The sequence below is a fragment of the Lissotriton helveticus genome, chromosome 1_2 (assembly GCF_964261635.1).
Source record: "Lissotriton helveticus chromosome 1_2, aLisHel1.1, whole genome shotgun sequence".
In the NCBI taxonomy this organism is placed as follows: Eukaryota; Metazoa; Chordata; class Amphibia; order Caudata; family Salamandridae; genus Lissotriton; species Lissotriton helveticus.
Window position 1 is genome coordinate 152,419,717 of NC_136058.1, and position 14,873 is coordinate 152,434,589.

The 14,873-nt window shown below is 51.2% G+C and overlaps 1 protein-coding gene across 1 annotated transcript; it reads left to right on the forward strand.

The window, feature by feature from the left end:
* The first annotated feature begins 2,842 nt into the window (after nucleotides 1-2,842).
* LOC144807798 (uncharacterized) lies at nucleotides 2,843-8,185 on the forward strand. The gene is made up of 2 exons (XM_078673448.1): nucleotides 2,843-3,433; nucleotides 6,025-8,185. The coding sequence occupies exons 1-2, from the start codon at nucleotides 3,190-3,192 to the stop codon at nucleotides 6,993-6,995; spliced, it is 1,215 nt and encodes a 404-aa protein (XP_078529574.1). The 5' UTR covers nucleotides 2,843-3,189; the 3' UTR covers nucleotides 6,996-8,185.
* Nucleotides 8,186-14,873: the final 6,688 nt, after the last annotated feature.

Sequence of the window (14,873 nt, forward strand, 5' to 3'; positions counted from 1 at the left end):
TAAGTTGCCTTTCAAATTGGATACTGAGGCAGTTCACATTTTTAGGAGATCTTGATTTACTGCTTCTTCAAAAACATCAATGGTATCATGCGGGGACATTGGTATATAAGTTGACTTTGGTTTGAATTTTGTTATTACTGTTTTTTGATTAATGCCAAAGCCCCTTACTTCTGATAGGTTTGATGTTGCATCTTGAGAGCTCATTGGTTCTTGGCTTGAGAGCAATTGAAGTGTTCTGAGATCTTCGCCGGTCAATGGGGAAGTGTCTGAAGTTGTTCTTTCCAACGCAGAAGCGGATGTTTGATGTTGTCCTCTTAATTTGACAAATTTCCGCAATTTAAGTTTTCAGGTGAACAGATGAAGATCTATGCGTGTTTGAGTGTACTCTAGTTTCTTAGCGGGGCAAAAGGTAAGTCCTTTCTTTAGAACAGATTCTTGGTCTTTCGTCAGTTTCTTCTTAGTTAAATTAATAATGGTCAAATCAGTACTAGGCACTATTTCTTTAGGCCTCTTTTGCTGCGTGTTTGGCTGGCCACTCCTTGTTATTGTCCTGAAGCGGCCACCTCTTCTCGTCTTTCTACGGCTTGGCGTCTTTGTTCCTGTGGTCTGCCCCTCCCTCCTTGTTGTTGGGAGTTGCGCATCAGTTGAAATTCTCCTAAAAAACTCCCCTTAGTGCTCAAACTGTACGCTGCTGTACCAGAGAATTCCTCTCCAGATAATTTCGTATCTGCACTCACAGATGTGTCCCTTGTTTCCACATACTTTTGACCGCACCTCTCAGTACTCTCCTTGGAGCATCAAATTTACAAGCAAAGGTCAGGATCCTTCCTTGCTCATAGTCCCTGGCATCACAATTAAACTTGGTATGTTTCCTTTGTTTGATCTTATCCTGGTACGCGATAAGACTTGTTTTCATTTTTTTGCGTAAATCTTCTTTTGCCGCTGTGTCTGTGTTTGCGTCAGTTATTGCTTCAATTTCAGCAATTTCCTTCAGGCACTTCTCACGGTCACTTCAGGCGAACTTAATAAGTATCTTTAACATACCAGCTGATGCCTCAGAAATGATTTCCGACCACTCTTCTAGTAGGGCGGGATCGGGATTCTCATAAGACGGGATAGTATATATGCGTAACCCACGTGGGACGTGCTTCACCTCAAGGTAATGCTGAAGTGAAGTGGCTTCCCACCACTTACGGATTTCTCGATCCATCAAGCGTTCCAACTTATTAAATTGTGCCCTTCGGGTGTTTGAAGTACTGTTGCCATCACTTTTTTCAGCGCATTGCATAGGGCTGCATTTAAAGACATCTGCTGCTTCTTCGTTGCGTGCGGCGTCCGAGAACATTCTTATACCCAGCACGCTCATTTGCAAAAACTTTGTCTGCTGTTTCTTTTTCACTTGTTTGACCACTCACTCCAGCTACTAACGTACAACGTACAATGGGGCTTTGCGGGGGGTGGCCGACCGGAGGGAGGCTCGCCCCCCCGGGGATTTTGGGGCTCCGGGAGGAAGGGGAGGGGTACAAGGAGGCAGGACACAGGAAGGGCTTTTTGGGCTGGTTGGACTGGGTGGCAGTCTGTTGGGCTCCTTTTGGGCTAGGGGGATACTTAAGCGGCCATTTTAGGTCACTTGTCACCATTAGTTGGGACAGTGACACAGCAGCCGGTCTAGGTTAGGAGTTTTTTGTTGTGGAGTTAGGGTTTTCTGTAAGGTGGCAGTCGTTTAGGTGCTGTGTGTAGTTGGAGGAAGAGCGCTTTCGACTCACTTGGTTTCGTGGCTGTTTGTGTTGGCGGCGGTCGGTGACGCGGAGAGCAGGCGAAATGGCGGCGGAGGATATGTCTGATCCGAGGGTGCGGGAGGCTCTTCGCTTGCTGGGAGAGGCCGGGAGGACCGATCTGTTGCGCACCGGAGTGCGGGTAAGGCCACCGCGGCGCGCTGCTGATGGCGCCGCGGCAGCTGTGGCGGCCTGTGACCCACCGCGGTCACGTGTGCAGAAGGGGGAGGGGGCGGGAGCCGCGAAGAGGGCGGCGCGAGGTGGCGGACTCATGGCGGCTGGGGCGCCGAAGCGCAAGAAGGCTCCGGGGAAGAAGCGCGGTCCGTGCAGGAAGGCACCGCTGGTCTTTGTGGGAGATGCGGTAGGGTTGGGGGAGGGCGGACATGACGGGGGGGCGGGGGGGGAGGGCCCTGAAGGAGCGGGAGCGGAGGTAGTCGGGGGTGTAGGGCCTGCTAGTGACGCGAGGGAGGGGGTGGGCGAGGGACGCGAGGGGGGAGGGGCCGGGGGCCTGGGGATACTGGTGGTAGAAGACGGGGGGGGTTTGGAGGGGGAAGGGGGCGAGGGGCCGTTGGAGGGGGGGCAGGGGGGTACAGGGGAGGCGGGGCATGGTGTTTTGGAGGGAGTTGGGGGGGTTTCACCGCTGCTCATTGAGGAGACAGAGGGGGAGGAGGAGGAGGGGGTGGGGGGTGAGAGTGGACAGGAGGTGGTGGACGATGAGGAGGAGCAGGACAACCCGATAGGTGGTGGATTGGTATCCCTGGGTGGGGGTCGGGGGGTGCTGGGGGGAGGGGGTGCGCGAGGGGGTAGGAGGGTGCAGGTGGGGGGTTGGGGGATGCGCCGGGGGGTGGGGGAGGAAGGGGGTGGGGAGAGGTTTTTTGGGGGACGTAGCGGGGGTGCGTATAGTTTTGAGGGTGCGGGAGGGAGCAGCAGGGGGGATTTGCGTGGGTGGGGTGGGTGGGGGGATGTGGGGGGAGGACAGTGGGGCGGCCCGGGTGGGGTGGGAAGCTGGGGGTGGGGGGAGAGTGGGTGGGGGGGTCGCCCGGCGTGGAGGGGCGGACATTCTGCGACAGGGGGGAGAGGCGGTTGGGAAGGTAGTGGTGATGGTTATGCCCCGGCTTGCTGGACTTCCCCGTTTTTCTCTTGGCAGGAGCAGTGGGGGAGGGGCTCGGGTGAGCAGCATGCGGCTCCACCCCGCCGAGTGGATGGGCCGGCTCTGCCTAGTACGGGCGGTCGCGCTCCAACGAGGGACCTGGGGTGGTCGGAGCGAAGATGGACGGAAAGCAGATCTCCAGCGCCCCCCTCCCGATGGGTCGATCCGGCCGCCGGGGGACGGGGATGGAGCAACGAGGCAACGGTTTCTTCTGCTTACCAACATGAGGGTAGACGGAGAGTGAGTGTAGATCTGGGGGCCTTGATGACGGAGTGTAGGGCCAGAGCAGGGTTGAGTAGGGTGTCTCCTGGTAGGATTGTGGCGGAAGCAGTGAGTGCGGAGTTGGAGTCGGAGGAAGACGGGGAGTTGCGGGAGGACGGGGAGGTTTGTAATGTTGTTGCCAGTGTTTTGCAGGAATGCCCCCGGCAAGTGGTGCCGCGAGTGACGGCCCCCCCTGTGGATCTGGTTAGGCGGCGGGATCCGGTGAGGACGCCAGCCTTGACGCCAGGTAAGACCAGTACGGGGTCGGGGAGTGGCTTGGGCACGCCTCAAGGAGGCAAGGCGGGGGGTAGTGGTGTTGGAGGACACCACGTGTCAGTGGGGACGGATGCGGAGGGTGGGGATACGGTGAGACTGGTGAAGGGTAGGTATGTGATGGATGCCGGCGTGTGTACTGAAGCGAGTTGCGGCTCGGCGGGGTCGGGCGAGTCATCCGGTGCGTTAGTGGCGGCGAGTGGTGGAGCGACGGGGAGCGGCGAGGGCCCGGTTGCGGGCGCGGCGGCGGGGATCGCGGGGACGGCCGGGGGGTCAGGTGGAGCGGCTGCGTCGAGTGTCGGGGGGAAAGAGAGCTGCGACGTTCTGGTGAAGAAATTGCCGTACATGGGAGTGGCGAAGCCGTTGGGGGCGCATTTGTCTTTGGCGACCAGGGAAAAGATTTGGAAGGGGGAGTATGTTGAGATATTTAGGTTACTACACAGGGAGTTGATGGCAAAAGAAGGGTCGAAGGAGGAGGAACAGGAATTGGCACGGCGGCCGAGGGTGCCGGTCACTATTGAGAACTGGTCTGCGGCATTCTTAATCTATGCGAGCGTTTATTGCGAGAAGTATCCTGACCGGGCGGTGGCGCTTTTCAAGTACATGGACGTGGTACGGAGGGCGCAAGTGACTTACGGTGGCAATGCGTGGTCGCATTACGATGAAGAGTTTCGGGCGCGTATGGCGTCGGACCCGGAGGCGAAGTGGGGGGAGTTGGATGCGGACCTTTACCAGCAGACAATGAGTGGGGCGAAATTTGGCCGCACGATTTACACGGCCAGTGGTTTGCCACTGACTTCCACGCCCTTTTCGGCTCGCCCCACCCGTGGGGGGGTGGGGCCGGGGGGAGCCGGGAGCTTCCAGAGCGGGGGGCCCTGTTGGGACTTTAACAGGGGTTCCTGTCTCCGGCAGACGTGCAAGTTTAGGCACGAGTGCTCCTCGTGTGGTAAAAGACATCCCGAATCGCGCTGCTGGGGGCTTTGGGGAGGCCCCTCACAGGGTCAATTCCCGGCTCCCGGACCCGGCAGGGGGAGAGGGGGGGTAGAGGGGGGGCGAGTACCTTGGGAAAAGGCTCATACTCCGGTTAGGCTGGATCGGTTGGAACCACTCTTGGAGGTGTATCCGCGGGCGGATGATGCGTCGGTGCTGCGTCGAGGTTTCAGGGAGGGTTTCCGGTTGGGGTACGAGGGTCCGCGGATTGCTCGTTGGGCGGAGAACCTGAAGTCTGTGAACGCGCACAAGGGCATCGTCCGGGAGAAGCTTTTTAAAGAGGTGAGAGAGGGGAGGATGGCGGGACCTTTTGTGGTGGCACCTTTGGAGGATCTGATCATTTCGCCCATTGGTGTGGTCCCGAAGAAAGAGCAGGGTCAATTCCGCTTGATTCAACATCTCTCGTGGCCGGAGGGCGCGTCGGTGAACGATTTTATATCGGCAGACTTGGCGTCGGTGTCCTACTCGTCCGTGGACGTTGCGAGAAAACTGGTGACGACGGCGGGACGAGGGGCGCTCATGGCAAAATGCGATGTGAAGTCGGCGTTCAGGTTGCTGCCGGTTCACCCGGAGGATCATCAGTTGCTGGGAATACAGCTGGACGGGTTGATTTTCGTGGATTGAGCGCTTCCGATGGGGTGCTCTGTGTCATGTGCCTTGTTCGAGCGATTCAGTTCCTTCTTGCAGTGGGCTTTTTCCTGGCGCACAGGCTCTGAGGCGATTACGCATTATCTGGACGATTTCTTCCTGGTGGGTACCCCTGGTTCAACGGACTGCCAGCAGCAGCTGTGTAGTTTTATGGACTTAATGAAGTATTTGGGGGTGCCTTTGGCGCCAGAGAAGACTCAAGGGCCCAGCACGGTGCTGTCGTTCCTCGGGATAGAGCTCGACTCAGCGGCCATGGAAGCACGCCTGCCGGAGGACAAGAGGTCGGCAATGGTAGTTCTGGTGAGGGACATGTTGGCAAAAAGGAAGGTGTTGGTGCGAGAGGTACAGGTTTTGCTGGGGCACCTGAATTTCGCGTGCCGAGTGGTGCGGGCGGGGCGGACTTTTTGTCGACGGTTGGGATTGGCGTTGTCTGGGCTGTCGATGCCTCATCACCACGTACGGTTGCCGGCGGGCGCGCGAGAGGATCTGTGCATGTGGTTGGCTTTCTTGGAGAGGTTCAACGGTGTTCCCATGGCGCCGCCGGAGGAGTGGGAGTGGGACGTGACAATGTCGTCGGACGCGGCGGGAGTCGGCGGTTTTGGACTCTACTGGGCGGGTCGGTGGTGCGCGGAACAGTGGCCGGAGCGATGGCAAGCGGGGGGGAGAAGCATTGCTTTTTTGGAGTTGTTCCCGCTGGTGGTGGCTGTGACTGTGTGGGCGCGCGAGTTGGCGCATAGGCGCGTGTTGTTCAAGGTGGACAATATGTCGGTGGTGCAGGTAGTGAACCGGCAGTCTGCGAGAGAACCTCAGGTGCTGAAGTTGATGCGCGTGTTTGTGTTGAGGTGCCTGGAGAACAATATCTTGTTTCGAGCACAACATGTGCCAGGAGTGGACAATGACATTGCTGATGCTTTGTCTCGTCAACAGTGGCGGAGATTCCATGGGCTAGCCACGGAGGCGGAGGCGGTCAAGACGAAGGTGCCGGAGGAGATGTGGTTAGTGGGAGAGCGCGGGTCGTTCGATTGGTGAGGTCATCTGTGGCGGTGTCTACGTGGAAGAGTTATGAACAGGCCTGGTTGGAGTTTCTGCGTTTTGGCGCGGTAAGGCAGCGGGACAAGTGGCGTCGGGAGGAACAGGTGGTGCAATTCATGTTGGGATTGATGGACAGAGGTTTGGCGAGAGTGACTATTGCGGGCAAACTGGCGGGAGTGGCGTTTATGGGTAAACTTTGGTGGGGCTATGCTCCCTCGGCGGGGGAATTGGGAGGGCGTCTTTTGGAAGGTTGGGAGAGAGAGAAAGGGGCCCGGGTGCGGCAGAGACGGCCTATTACGGAGGCGATGCTGGAGGGATTGTTGAATCGAATGCCGGTGGTATGTAGAGATCAGGAAGAGGCGGTGCGGTTTTCCACATTGATGTCGTGGTTGTACTTCGGGGCCTTTAGGGTATCAGAGCTGGTGGGTTTGAAGGGGCAGGCGGGCGTCAGGTGGGGGGACGTGGAGTTCAGGGGCAGGGAGGTTGCCGTGCGGCTGCGACGTTCCAAAACCGATCAAAGGGAGAGGGGCACGTGGGTGGTACTGGGGCCAGGGGACAAGGAGGCGGTGTGTCCAGTGGAGTGGGGACGGCGGTTAGCGGCCGGGGGAACAGAGGCGGGTACGGAGGTTTTTGACAGGGGTGAGGCGGGACGTGTGACGGCCGCGCAGTTGTTATGGGTCCTGCGGCACGCCCTGCGGTCCATGGGTGAGGATCCAAAAGACTTCGGGACACATTCCTTCCGCATCGGGGCGGCGACGGAGGCGGCGCGCCGGGGTTGGGGGAAGGAGGACATTAAGCGGTTGGGGCGCTGGAAATCGGATTGTTTTAAGACGTACGTCCGGTTGCGAGGGGTGGCGGTGGAATGAGAAGGGGTGCGGACTTGGTACTTACATGTGTCTCTTTTCAGGTGCAGTGGCGGGGCCTACGGTGGCGGCAGTGTCCATTTATGTGGTGGGACATTCTTTTGTTAAAAGAGCGGAAAAGGCCGAATGGGAGAAATGCAAGAATCTGAACCTGGAACTAGACGAACAGTTGTTTAGGTGCCATTGGAGAGGAAAAGGGGGTATGCGTTGGCACGAGTTGGTGCCGGTGTTAAATAACATTGTTCGGAGTGGGGTGTGCCCGGATGTTTTAGTGGTACATCTGGGTGAGAACGACCTGGTGCAATGTAAGGGTTTGGCTTTGGTGAAGCAGATGCGGAGGGATCTGTTGGAGATCAAGAGACAGTGGGCAGGGTGTCACATTATCTGGTCAGAGTTCATTCCGAGGAGATGCTGGAGGGGGGCTGTGAGACCTGGGGCGATTGATAGAACTAGGAGGAAGATCAACAGAGAGATGAGGACCTTTTGCGAGAAGGAGGGATTGGGCAGAATGGAACATCCGGAGTTAAAGTATGGGGCCATATATTTCTTCTTAGAGGATGGGGTGCATTTGTCCAGGTACGGGATGGAACTTTATGTAGTACAGTTGAAGGAGGCGGTAGACAGGGCGATAGGGGTCAGACGGTATCCGAAGGTGCAGAGGTCCTAGGAGGGGGGGTCGAAAGTAGTAAAGGCTTTCGAGTGGCGCTTTCTCTAGTTATAATGGGGGGGGTAGGATAGGAGGAAGGAACTTTACTGGTTAGAAGGGAGGGAGTGTACATAGGGCAGAGGTTATAAAACATTGAGCCAGGCGTTTGTGTACATAATAAAGAGGTTTATGAGGTTGTTTGGGGAAATGTTTAGGGGTGGGGGTGGGGGGATTGGCAGATATGTGTTTATTTAGTTAGGCCTAGTTTTGTGCGGCAAAGGCCAAGGTTTGGGGTATGTTCAGGATGCACCTGTTTCCAATAAAGCGGCCTTTAACACACTATATACCTGTGTCCGGTCGGTTCTTCCCCTCCCCGTCTCCCGATGGGCCCCAATGGGGCTTTGCGGGGGGTGGCCGACCGGAGGGAGGCTCGCCCCCCCGGGGATTTTGGGGCTCCGGGAGGAAGGGGAGGGGTACAAGGAGGCAGGACACAGGAAGGGCTTTTTGGGCTGGTTGGGCTGGGTGGCAGTCTGTTGGGCTCCTTTTGGGCTAGGGGGATACTTAAGCGGCCATTTTAGGTCACTTGTCACCATTAGTTGGGACAGTGACACAGCAGCCGGTCTAGGTTAGGAGTTTTTTGTCCCTCCCACCCTCCCTGTGGTGAAGGGATAGGATTAAGGGGTGGATAGTAAAGGGTTTTTGTTGGTTACAGGTGTGTTCTGTGGTAGGGTAAAGAGTGTGTCGCTAGGAGCAGGTGCTGGGGTTGTGTTCTCGAGGTTGGCGCTTTCTCTAGTTATAATGGGGGGGGTAGGATAGGAGGAAGGAACTTTACTGGTTAGAAGGGAGGGAGTGTACATAGGGCAGAGGTTATAAAACATTGAGCCAGGCGTTTGTGTACATAATAAAGAGGTTTATGAGGTTGTTTGGGGAAATGTTTAGGGGTGGGGGTGGGGGGATTGGCAGATATGTGTTTATTTAGTTAGGCCTAGTTTTGTGCGGCAAAGGCCAAGGTTTGGGGTATGTTCAGGATGCACCTGTTTCCAATAAAGCGGCCTTTAACACACTATATACCTGTGTCCGGTCGGTTCTTCCCCTCCCCGTCTCCCGATGGGCCCCAATACGTCATTATATTCGGCTTTCGCTGATCGCTCGGCGGCAGGCAGGCGCGCCGGCAAACTCACCAGCCTGGCGTCGTTCCGCGATCTGGGATGTTTGTTCTCCACACGTAGCGGTGCTCTCGCTGCAGATTAAAGCTCCAGATCCACCAACGGTCGCCTCGAGCGCTCCGGAGTGGGTGCGGACCCGATACCGCGGCGGTGGCTCCGCGTAACAAATCCCCTCAGAGTTTTCCTCACCCCCAAGGAAGGAAGGAAAGGCCGCACTCACGTGGGCAGATTTCAAGTTTTCAGTTCTTTATTCAAAAAGCAGAACGCACAGAACATACGTGCCTTTTTCCTACTGTATATGTACACAAGGAAAATAAGGCCCATTTTATTTACAAATCCTTGCGTTGTTATTCGTATATACATGTATATATATATATATATATATATATGTGTGTGTGTGTGTATGTATATATTTATATATATATATATATATATATATATATATATATATATATATATTCATATATATATATATATATATATATATATATATATATATATATATATATATATATATATATATATATATATATATATATATATAAATATATATACTAGCAGCCCGCCCCAGCGTCGCCTGGGGCAGAAGGGGGCTGGGGGCTGCATTTTTTGGCCGGGGCAGAAGGGGGCTGGGGGCAGCATGTGGTGGAGCGAGCAGAGGTAGGTGTGATGTACCTCACGACCCCCGCAGCCCCGACCCCCTGCGCTGGCAGATTGCTCCTCCACCCTGCTCCGACTCCGTTCTCGGCCGCCCTCAGCCCTCAGCCGGTCAGGTCTGCTCCGCTCCCCTACGCTCGAAGTGCTGCAGCTGGCGGGACTCCTCCTTCTCCTTCTTGCCATCAGAACACGGACACGTTCACTGACACGGACCACCTCCCGCCCCCCTCCAGCCCCCGATCCCGCCCCTGCCTCGACATTTTCCGTGTTTGTAAATGCCTTACCTGATCCGCTGCTCCTCACATCACCGCCGCTCCATGTCCCGTCATCACGCACGTCGCGGGCAGCGCGTCGCGGCCAGCGCTACGTCGCGGCCGGCGCTTCTTTCAGGGGACTACTTTGTTTTGAAAGTTAATTTTTTTAATTTACGTTTTTTTTTAATTTTATGTAGCCTATGTCCATCTGCACACCCTGACATTTTCAAGGATGTATCGGGTGTGTAGATTGGCGCTGTGGTTCCCGAGTTTACCTGGCTCAAAGGTGAGAGTTCTCTCTTTATAATAGTAGTATGGATATACATATATATATATATATATATATATATATATATATATATATATATATATATATATATATATATATATATATATATATATATATATATATATATATATATATATACCTACATATATATGGGGGTTTGTGTTCATATAAAGTATATAGTATAACCTAATACGATTATTTATCTTACATATTTTCTATATTTAAAATGTATGTATATATACAAATATATATAACATACATACCCAATAAAACCATAATAAATATAAAGAATTCAGTGACAAAAATATATCAATTAATTCAGACAATAAACTAAATATCACTAATGTACTATTCCCACTCCAGTCTGTACAATAGTAGGGAAAGTGTTGGACTTCGGAGAGGTTAAATTTACTATTCCAACTACAGTCTGTACAACAGGAGGGAAAGCATTGGATTTCGTAGGGGTAAGATTTGATATCCTCACTCCACTCTGTGCTACTATAGGGAAAGTGTTGGAGTTCAGAGGGGTTATATTTACTATACCCCCTCCAGATTGAGCAACAGTAGGGAAAGCATTGGACTTCAGAGGGGTAAGATTTACTATTCTGACTCCACTCTGTGCTACAGTAAGTTAATTGTTGGACTTTGGATGGGTTATATGTACTATTCTCACTCCAGCCTGTGCAATAGGAGGGAAACCGTTGCACTTCAGAGGGAGGAAAGATTTACCTTTCCCACTCCAGTCTGTAGAACAGTAGGGTAAGCATTGGTCTTCTGAGGGGTAAGATTTAGTATTACCCCTCCGGTCTGTGCAAGAGTAGGGAAGCATTAAACTTCAAAGAGATTCAATTTACTATTCCCACTCCAGTCTGTGCAAGAGTAGGAAAAGCGTTTGACTTCAGAGGAATAAAATTTACTAGTCCAACTTCATTCTGAGCAACATTAGGGAACGTACTTCACTTCAAACACACTACATATTTGAATATCCCCAATCATTGATTAAAAAATATAAAACCGTTACTATAAACTATAACAATTAGTATAAAAATGTATATCTAAAAAACAAAAATAGTTAAACAATTTACATAATGAATATACAATTTAATAATTAATTACCAATTAAAAAATAATTGTTATTTAATTATTACTTAATAAATGTCCCACTCTATACCCCTACCATTCTACTAATTCACTTTTTTTTCAAGAATCACTGGGACATTTTTTGAGGAAATTTCATGAAGATTCTTCAAACAGGGCCAAAGTTAAAGGCAAGTCAAAAAATGCTTTTCCTATGGAAACATGGTCCAAACTATAAATACCTCCTTGCTAGTGCCAGTACGTATATATTATCTACTGGCACTCGCCAGTAGGTAGTTATAGTTAGGTCAAGACATGCTAAATATTGCTGGCTATGTGTCTGCTACTACTGAAATGATAGAAGACAGACTGGACAGTTAACCACTGTGAAAAATGTCCATCAGTTACGCGATTTTAGGCACCCAGTACATCATTTGGTCTACTCCACAGTAGTTTCACCACCACTCTATCTCCATAGATGTGTATTGGGGATACAGAGTGATGGGTGGATGTCTGGTAAATGAGATTTAATCGTAACTCTGAGCAGTGCACAAAAAAATGAGTGTGATAAAAATTATAAGTGTAAGATTGGATGGTGCATACAATTATTACTTTATTCTGGAGTCATGCACCTCCAAGTTTAAAAACAATAGTGCAAAAAAGTCAGGTGGTTCAAGCAAATACCTTCTGACTGGGCTATCTGGTCGACATGTTTCTGCGGTACCTGGTCAGTCATTATACCATCCGCTTCCTCAGGACCCATAAACTTAATTGCTACTGCTAAACAAGTGAATGTGAAAAACAGGACATTTGTGAACGAAAAAAAGTGTCACCTGTACACTTCCATTATCCTCCTGTGAGTGTCCATTTTATGCCAAAGCCAGCGAATCCACATGTAATGAAAACACAAACATTCACAGCACTTATGTTAGTTCATGCTATGCACACATTATTAAACAAATTATTCAGATACTACATCTGGGTCAAATGATCCTAGTGTGTATAACCTTGTCAGCGTGATCAAAGTCTCACCTTAATTTGTAAGGGGAATGGCCTCACCTCACCTGGCAAACAGCTCAGGAAAATGAAGCACCGCTCTATAGTGCAAAAAAATATATATACAAAAGTCAGTGTAAAAAGACAGTGTCAGGCAGGTGCAGAATCACCACCTATAGGATGCCAAACAGCACCCAGTAGGGGTCAATTGTCTTATCATTGTTCATGAAGATGGCATATTATGCGACATAATTTAGAGCGTATTGTTAAGCATATTTTAAGCATTCGGGATAGATCACCATAATGTCTCTAGCGTAGCTCCCTGTTGAATGCCGAGCAGCACCCCCATCAAGATGCAAGTCAAAGCCCTTAGCATTTAAAAAGACGCCCTGAGGTGCCGATCAATAATGCCACACATTGCTTGTATACCAATAGGTAGTGATGTGGCCGAAAGCACCAAGGGTCTAAATGCTTTGATGGTCAATATTCATTAACACAGTGAAATAAATATTATCTGTTTTTTCTGATAGATCGCGCTGTGTCAACAAGCGCGGTCTAACCACTGTAGCGCATTTCATAGCGAGTGAAGAGTTAAGTAAAACCCCTCATGATGCTTAGATGGTCTATAAACATTGACACGGAGGTACACACAAACTGTTAACCCCAGATCGGTCGCGCTGTGTCTACAGGCGCCGTCCACCCATATCTGCAAACAGCGTCTATCACGCTTTCAATTGTAAGCAAAGAGTTAATGAGTTAACTAAAGCCCCTCCTGCCGCCTCACCTCTCCGTCGGTTCTTCAGACAGCCGTCCGGGCTGTTTGGGGAGGTGCTGCGGGGGGCGCCGTGCACTTCCTTATTGTTTCTGAGCCTGCGCGATAGGACACGCGCGCGGCTCAAAGAACTACAAGAATTGCAAAGACTGACGGGAAATGTGGTCCCGCTCACGCTAGGCAGGTCAGAACTACATAAGCCCATGGGAAATGTAGTTTCGCACGCATTGCGCGGTCGCGTTTATTTTTAATGCCGCTAATCATGAGCCTGTCAAATGCAACGCGGTGACAACAGAAGTCAAGCCGCCCGCGGTAAATAGATTTCTAGTCTCAGGGTGTCAAATATTCAAACAACCTCATGTAGCCACCAGGTTCATATTCAGGGATGCTGTGAACCGGTATGGTGAATAATGTGTTTGTTAATGGTACAGAACTCACCAGTTCATAAGCATATTTACAAGCCAGACAGTAATCCGGCTGTGTGGCCTGAATAGGTGTTGTGGAAATGAATGGTCCATACCTCATTAGATAGGACTGACCTCAGGATAGTGGCCGGTGGCCAATCGCAATAGCCTCTCAAGTGTACATGCAGACATTGAATGATGAGATCAACGAATGATCCTACAGTGTCATCCACGGGATATCTTCGTTTAACCCGCCCTTATCACTGTTGAGCTTGTACACCCATTTCTGCTCGATTTTAAACAGGTATCTTGAGATGTCCGTGATGTGAGTTGGAATATTAGGTTGTTCTAGCACAGTCCACTCAAACTCTGTTGGTCCGTGCCCAACTAGGATAAAATGATTCGTCAGTCTTGTAGCTTGTTTCTTACACCTTATTGTGCTCTTGTGTTCTGAGATTCTTATTCTGATCTTTCGGGTGGTCATCCCGACATACCTAAGTGCGCATGGGCAGGTGATGAGATAGATCAGATTCTTGCTGTTGCAATTAGTGAACCTCTTTTGTTCCCATGGACGATTCGTCCCTATATCAACAGAGGTGGTCTTTCTGGTCTGTGGACATGCTGCGCAGTTCCCGCACGGATGGTGCCCCGTCAAGGGTGGCATGTTCCATATCGTCCCCACGTGAAGGACCTCCTTAGGAGGAGGTCTGGTGTGAACCAGCTTGTCTCTCAAACTGGCAGCTCTTTTAAACGCAAAAAGTGGTTGTGGTAGGGAGTCTGCACCGGTATTTAAAATTCTCCAGTGTTTACGGACTATACGCTGAATGGCGTTGGATCTCGTGCTGAACGTGTTCACGAATGTGAGCCTGTCGTTCTTGGTCTTAGGAACAGGTGGTTCCAATAATGCATCCCGGTTGTTGTTCGCTGCTCTCTTCATTGAGCGCCTAATCAATTTCTTCGGGTAGCTTCGTTGAGCAAGTTTTGATGCCAGGTCATCAGAGTGCTTGATCGAGTCTTCTTTGATGGAGCAGTTTCGCTGTACTCGCAAAAACTGTCCATACGGGAGGTTGTCGCGTAGCGATTTGGGATGGCAGCTGGTATATTGTAGCAAAGAATTGCGAGCCATGGGCTTTCTGTATAGCTCAGATTTCAATCCCTGTGGTGTGGCTGTAATCAACAGGTCTAGGAAGGCCAATGAGTGTTGGCTGTTCTCCAAAGTGAACCGTAGATATGTATTCTGCTCGTTGAGCCAGCTGTGGAACTCGTTGAGAGAGCGTTCATCACCACGCCAAATCACCAGTATATCATCGATATACCTCTTCCATGAGCATATCGATCCCAGAAAGGGGTTCCCATTGGTTAACACACAGTCCTGTTCAAACTTGTGCATGTACAAGTTCGCCAGGGACGGGGCAAAAACACTGCCCATGCTTGTCCCAGACGTTTGTAGGTAAAACTGGCCCTCAAATTCAAAAAAGTTTTCCTTCATGGCTATCGTAGCCAGATCCATCACTAATGGGATGGGTGTTATTGACTCCCACGGTAGTTCGCCAAGCAGAGATTCAATGGCCTCTAATGTTTCATTCTGGGGGATGGAGGTATAAAGTGACTCCACGTCGA

Coding starts and splice junctions, on each gene's coding strand:
- LOC144807798 (XM_078673448.1), top strand. CDS start 3,190: ATGACGGAGTGTAGGGCCAGAGCAGGGTTGAGTAGGGTGTCTCCTGGT. Junction 3,434..6,024: donor GACGCCAGCCTTGACGCCAG/GTAAGACCAGTA, acceptor TCTCGTCAACAG/TGGCGGAGATTCCATGGGCT.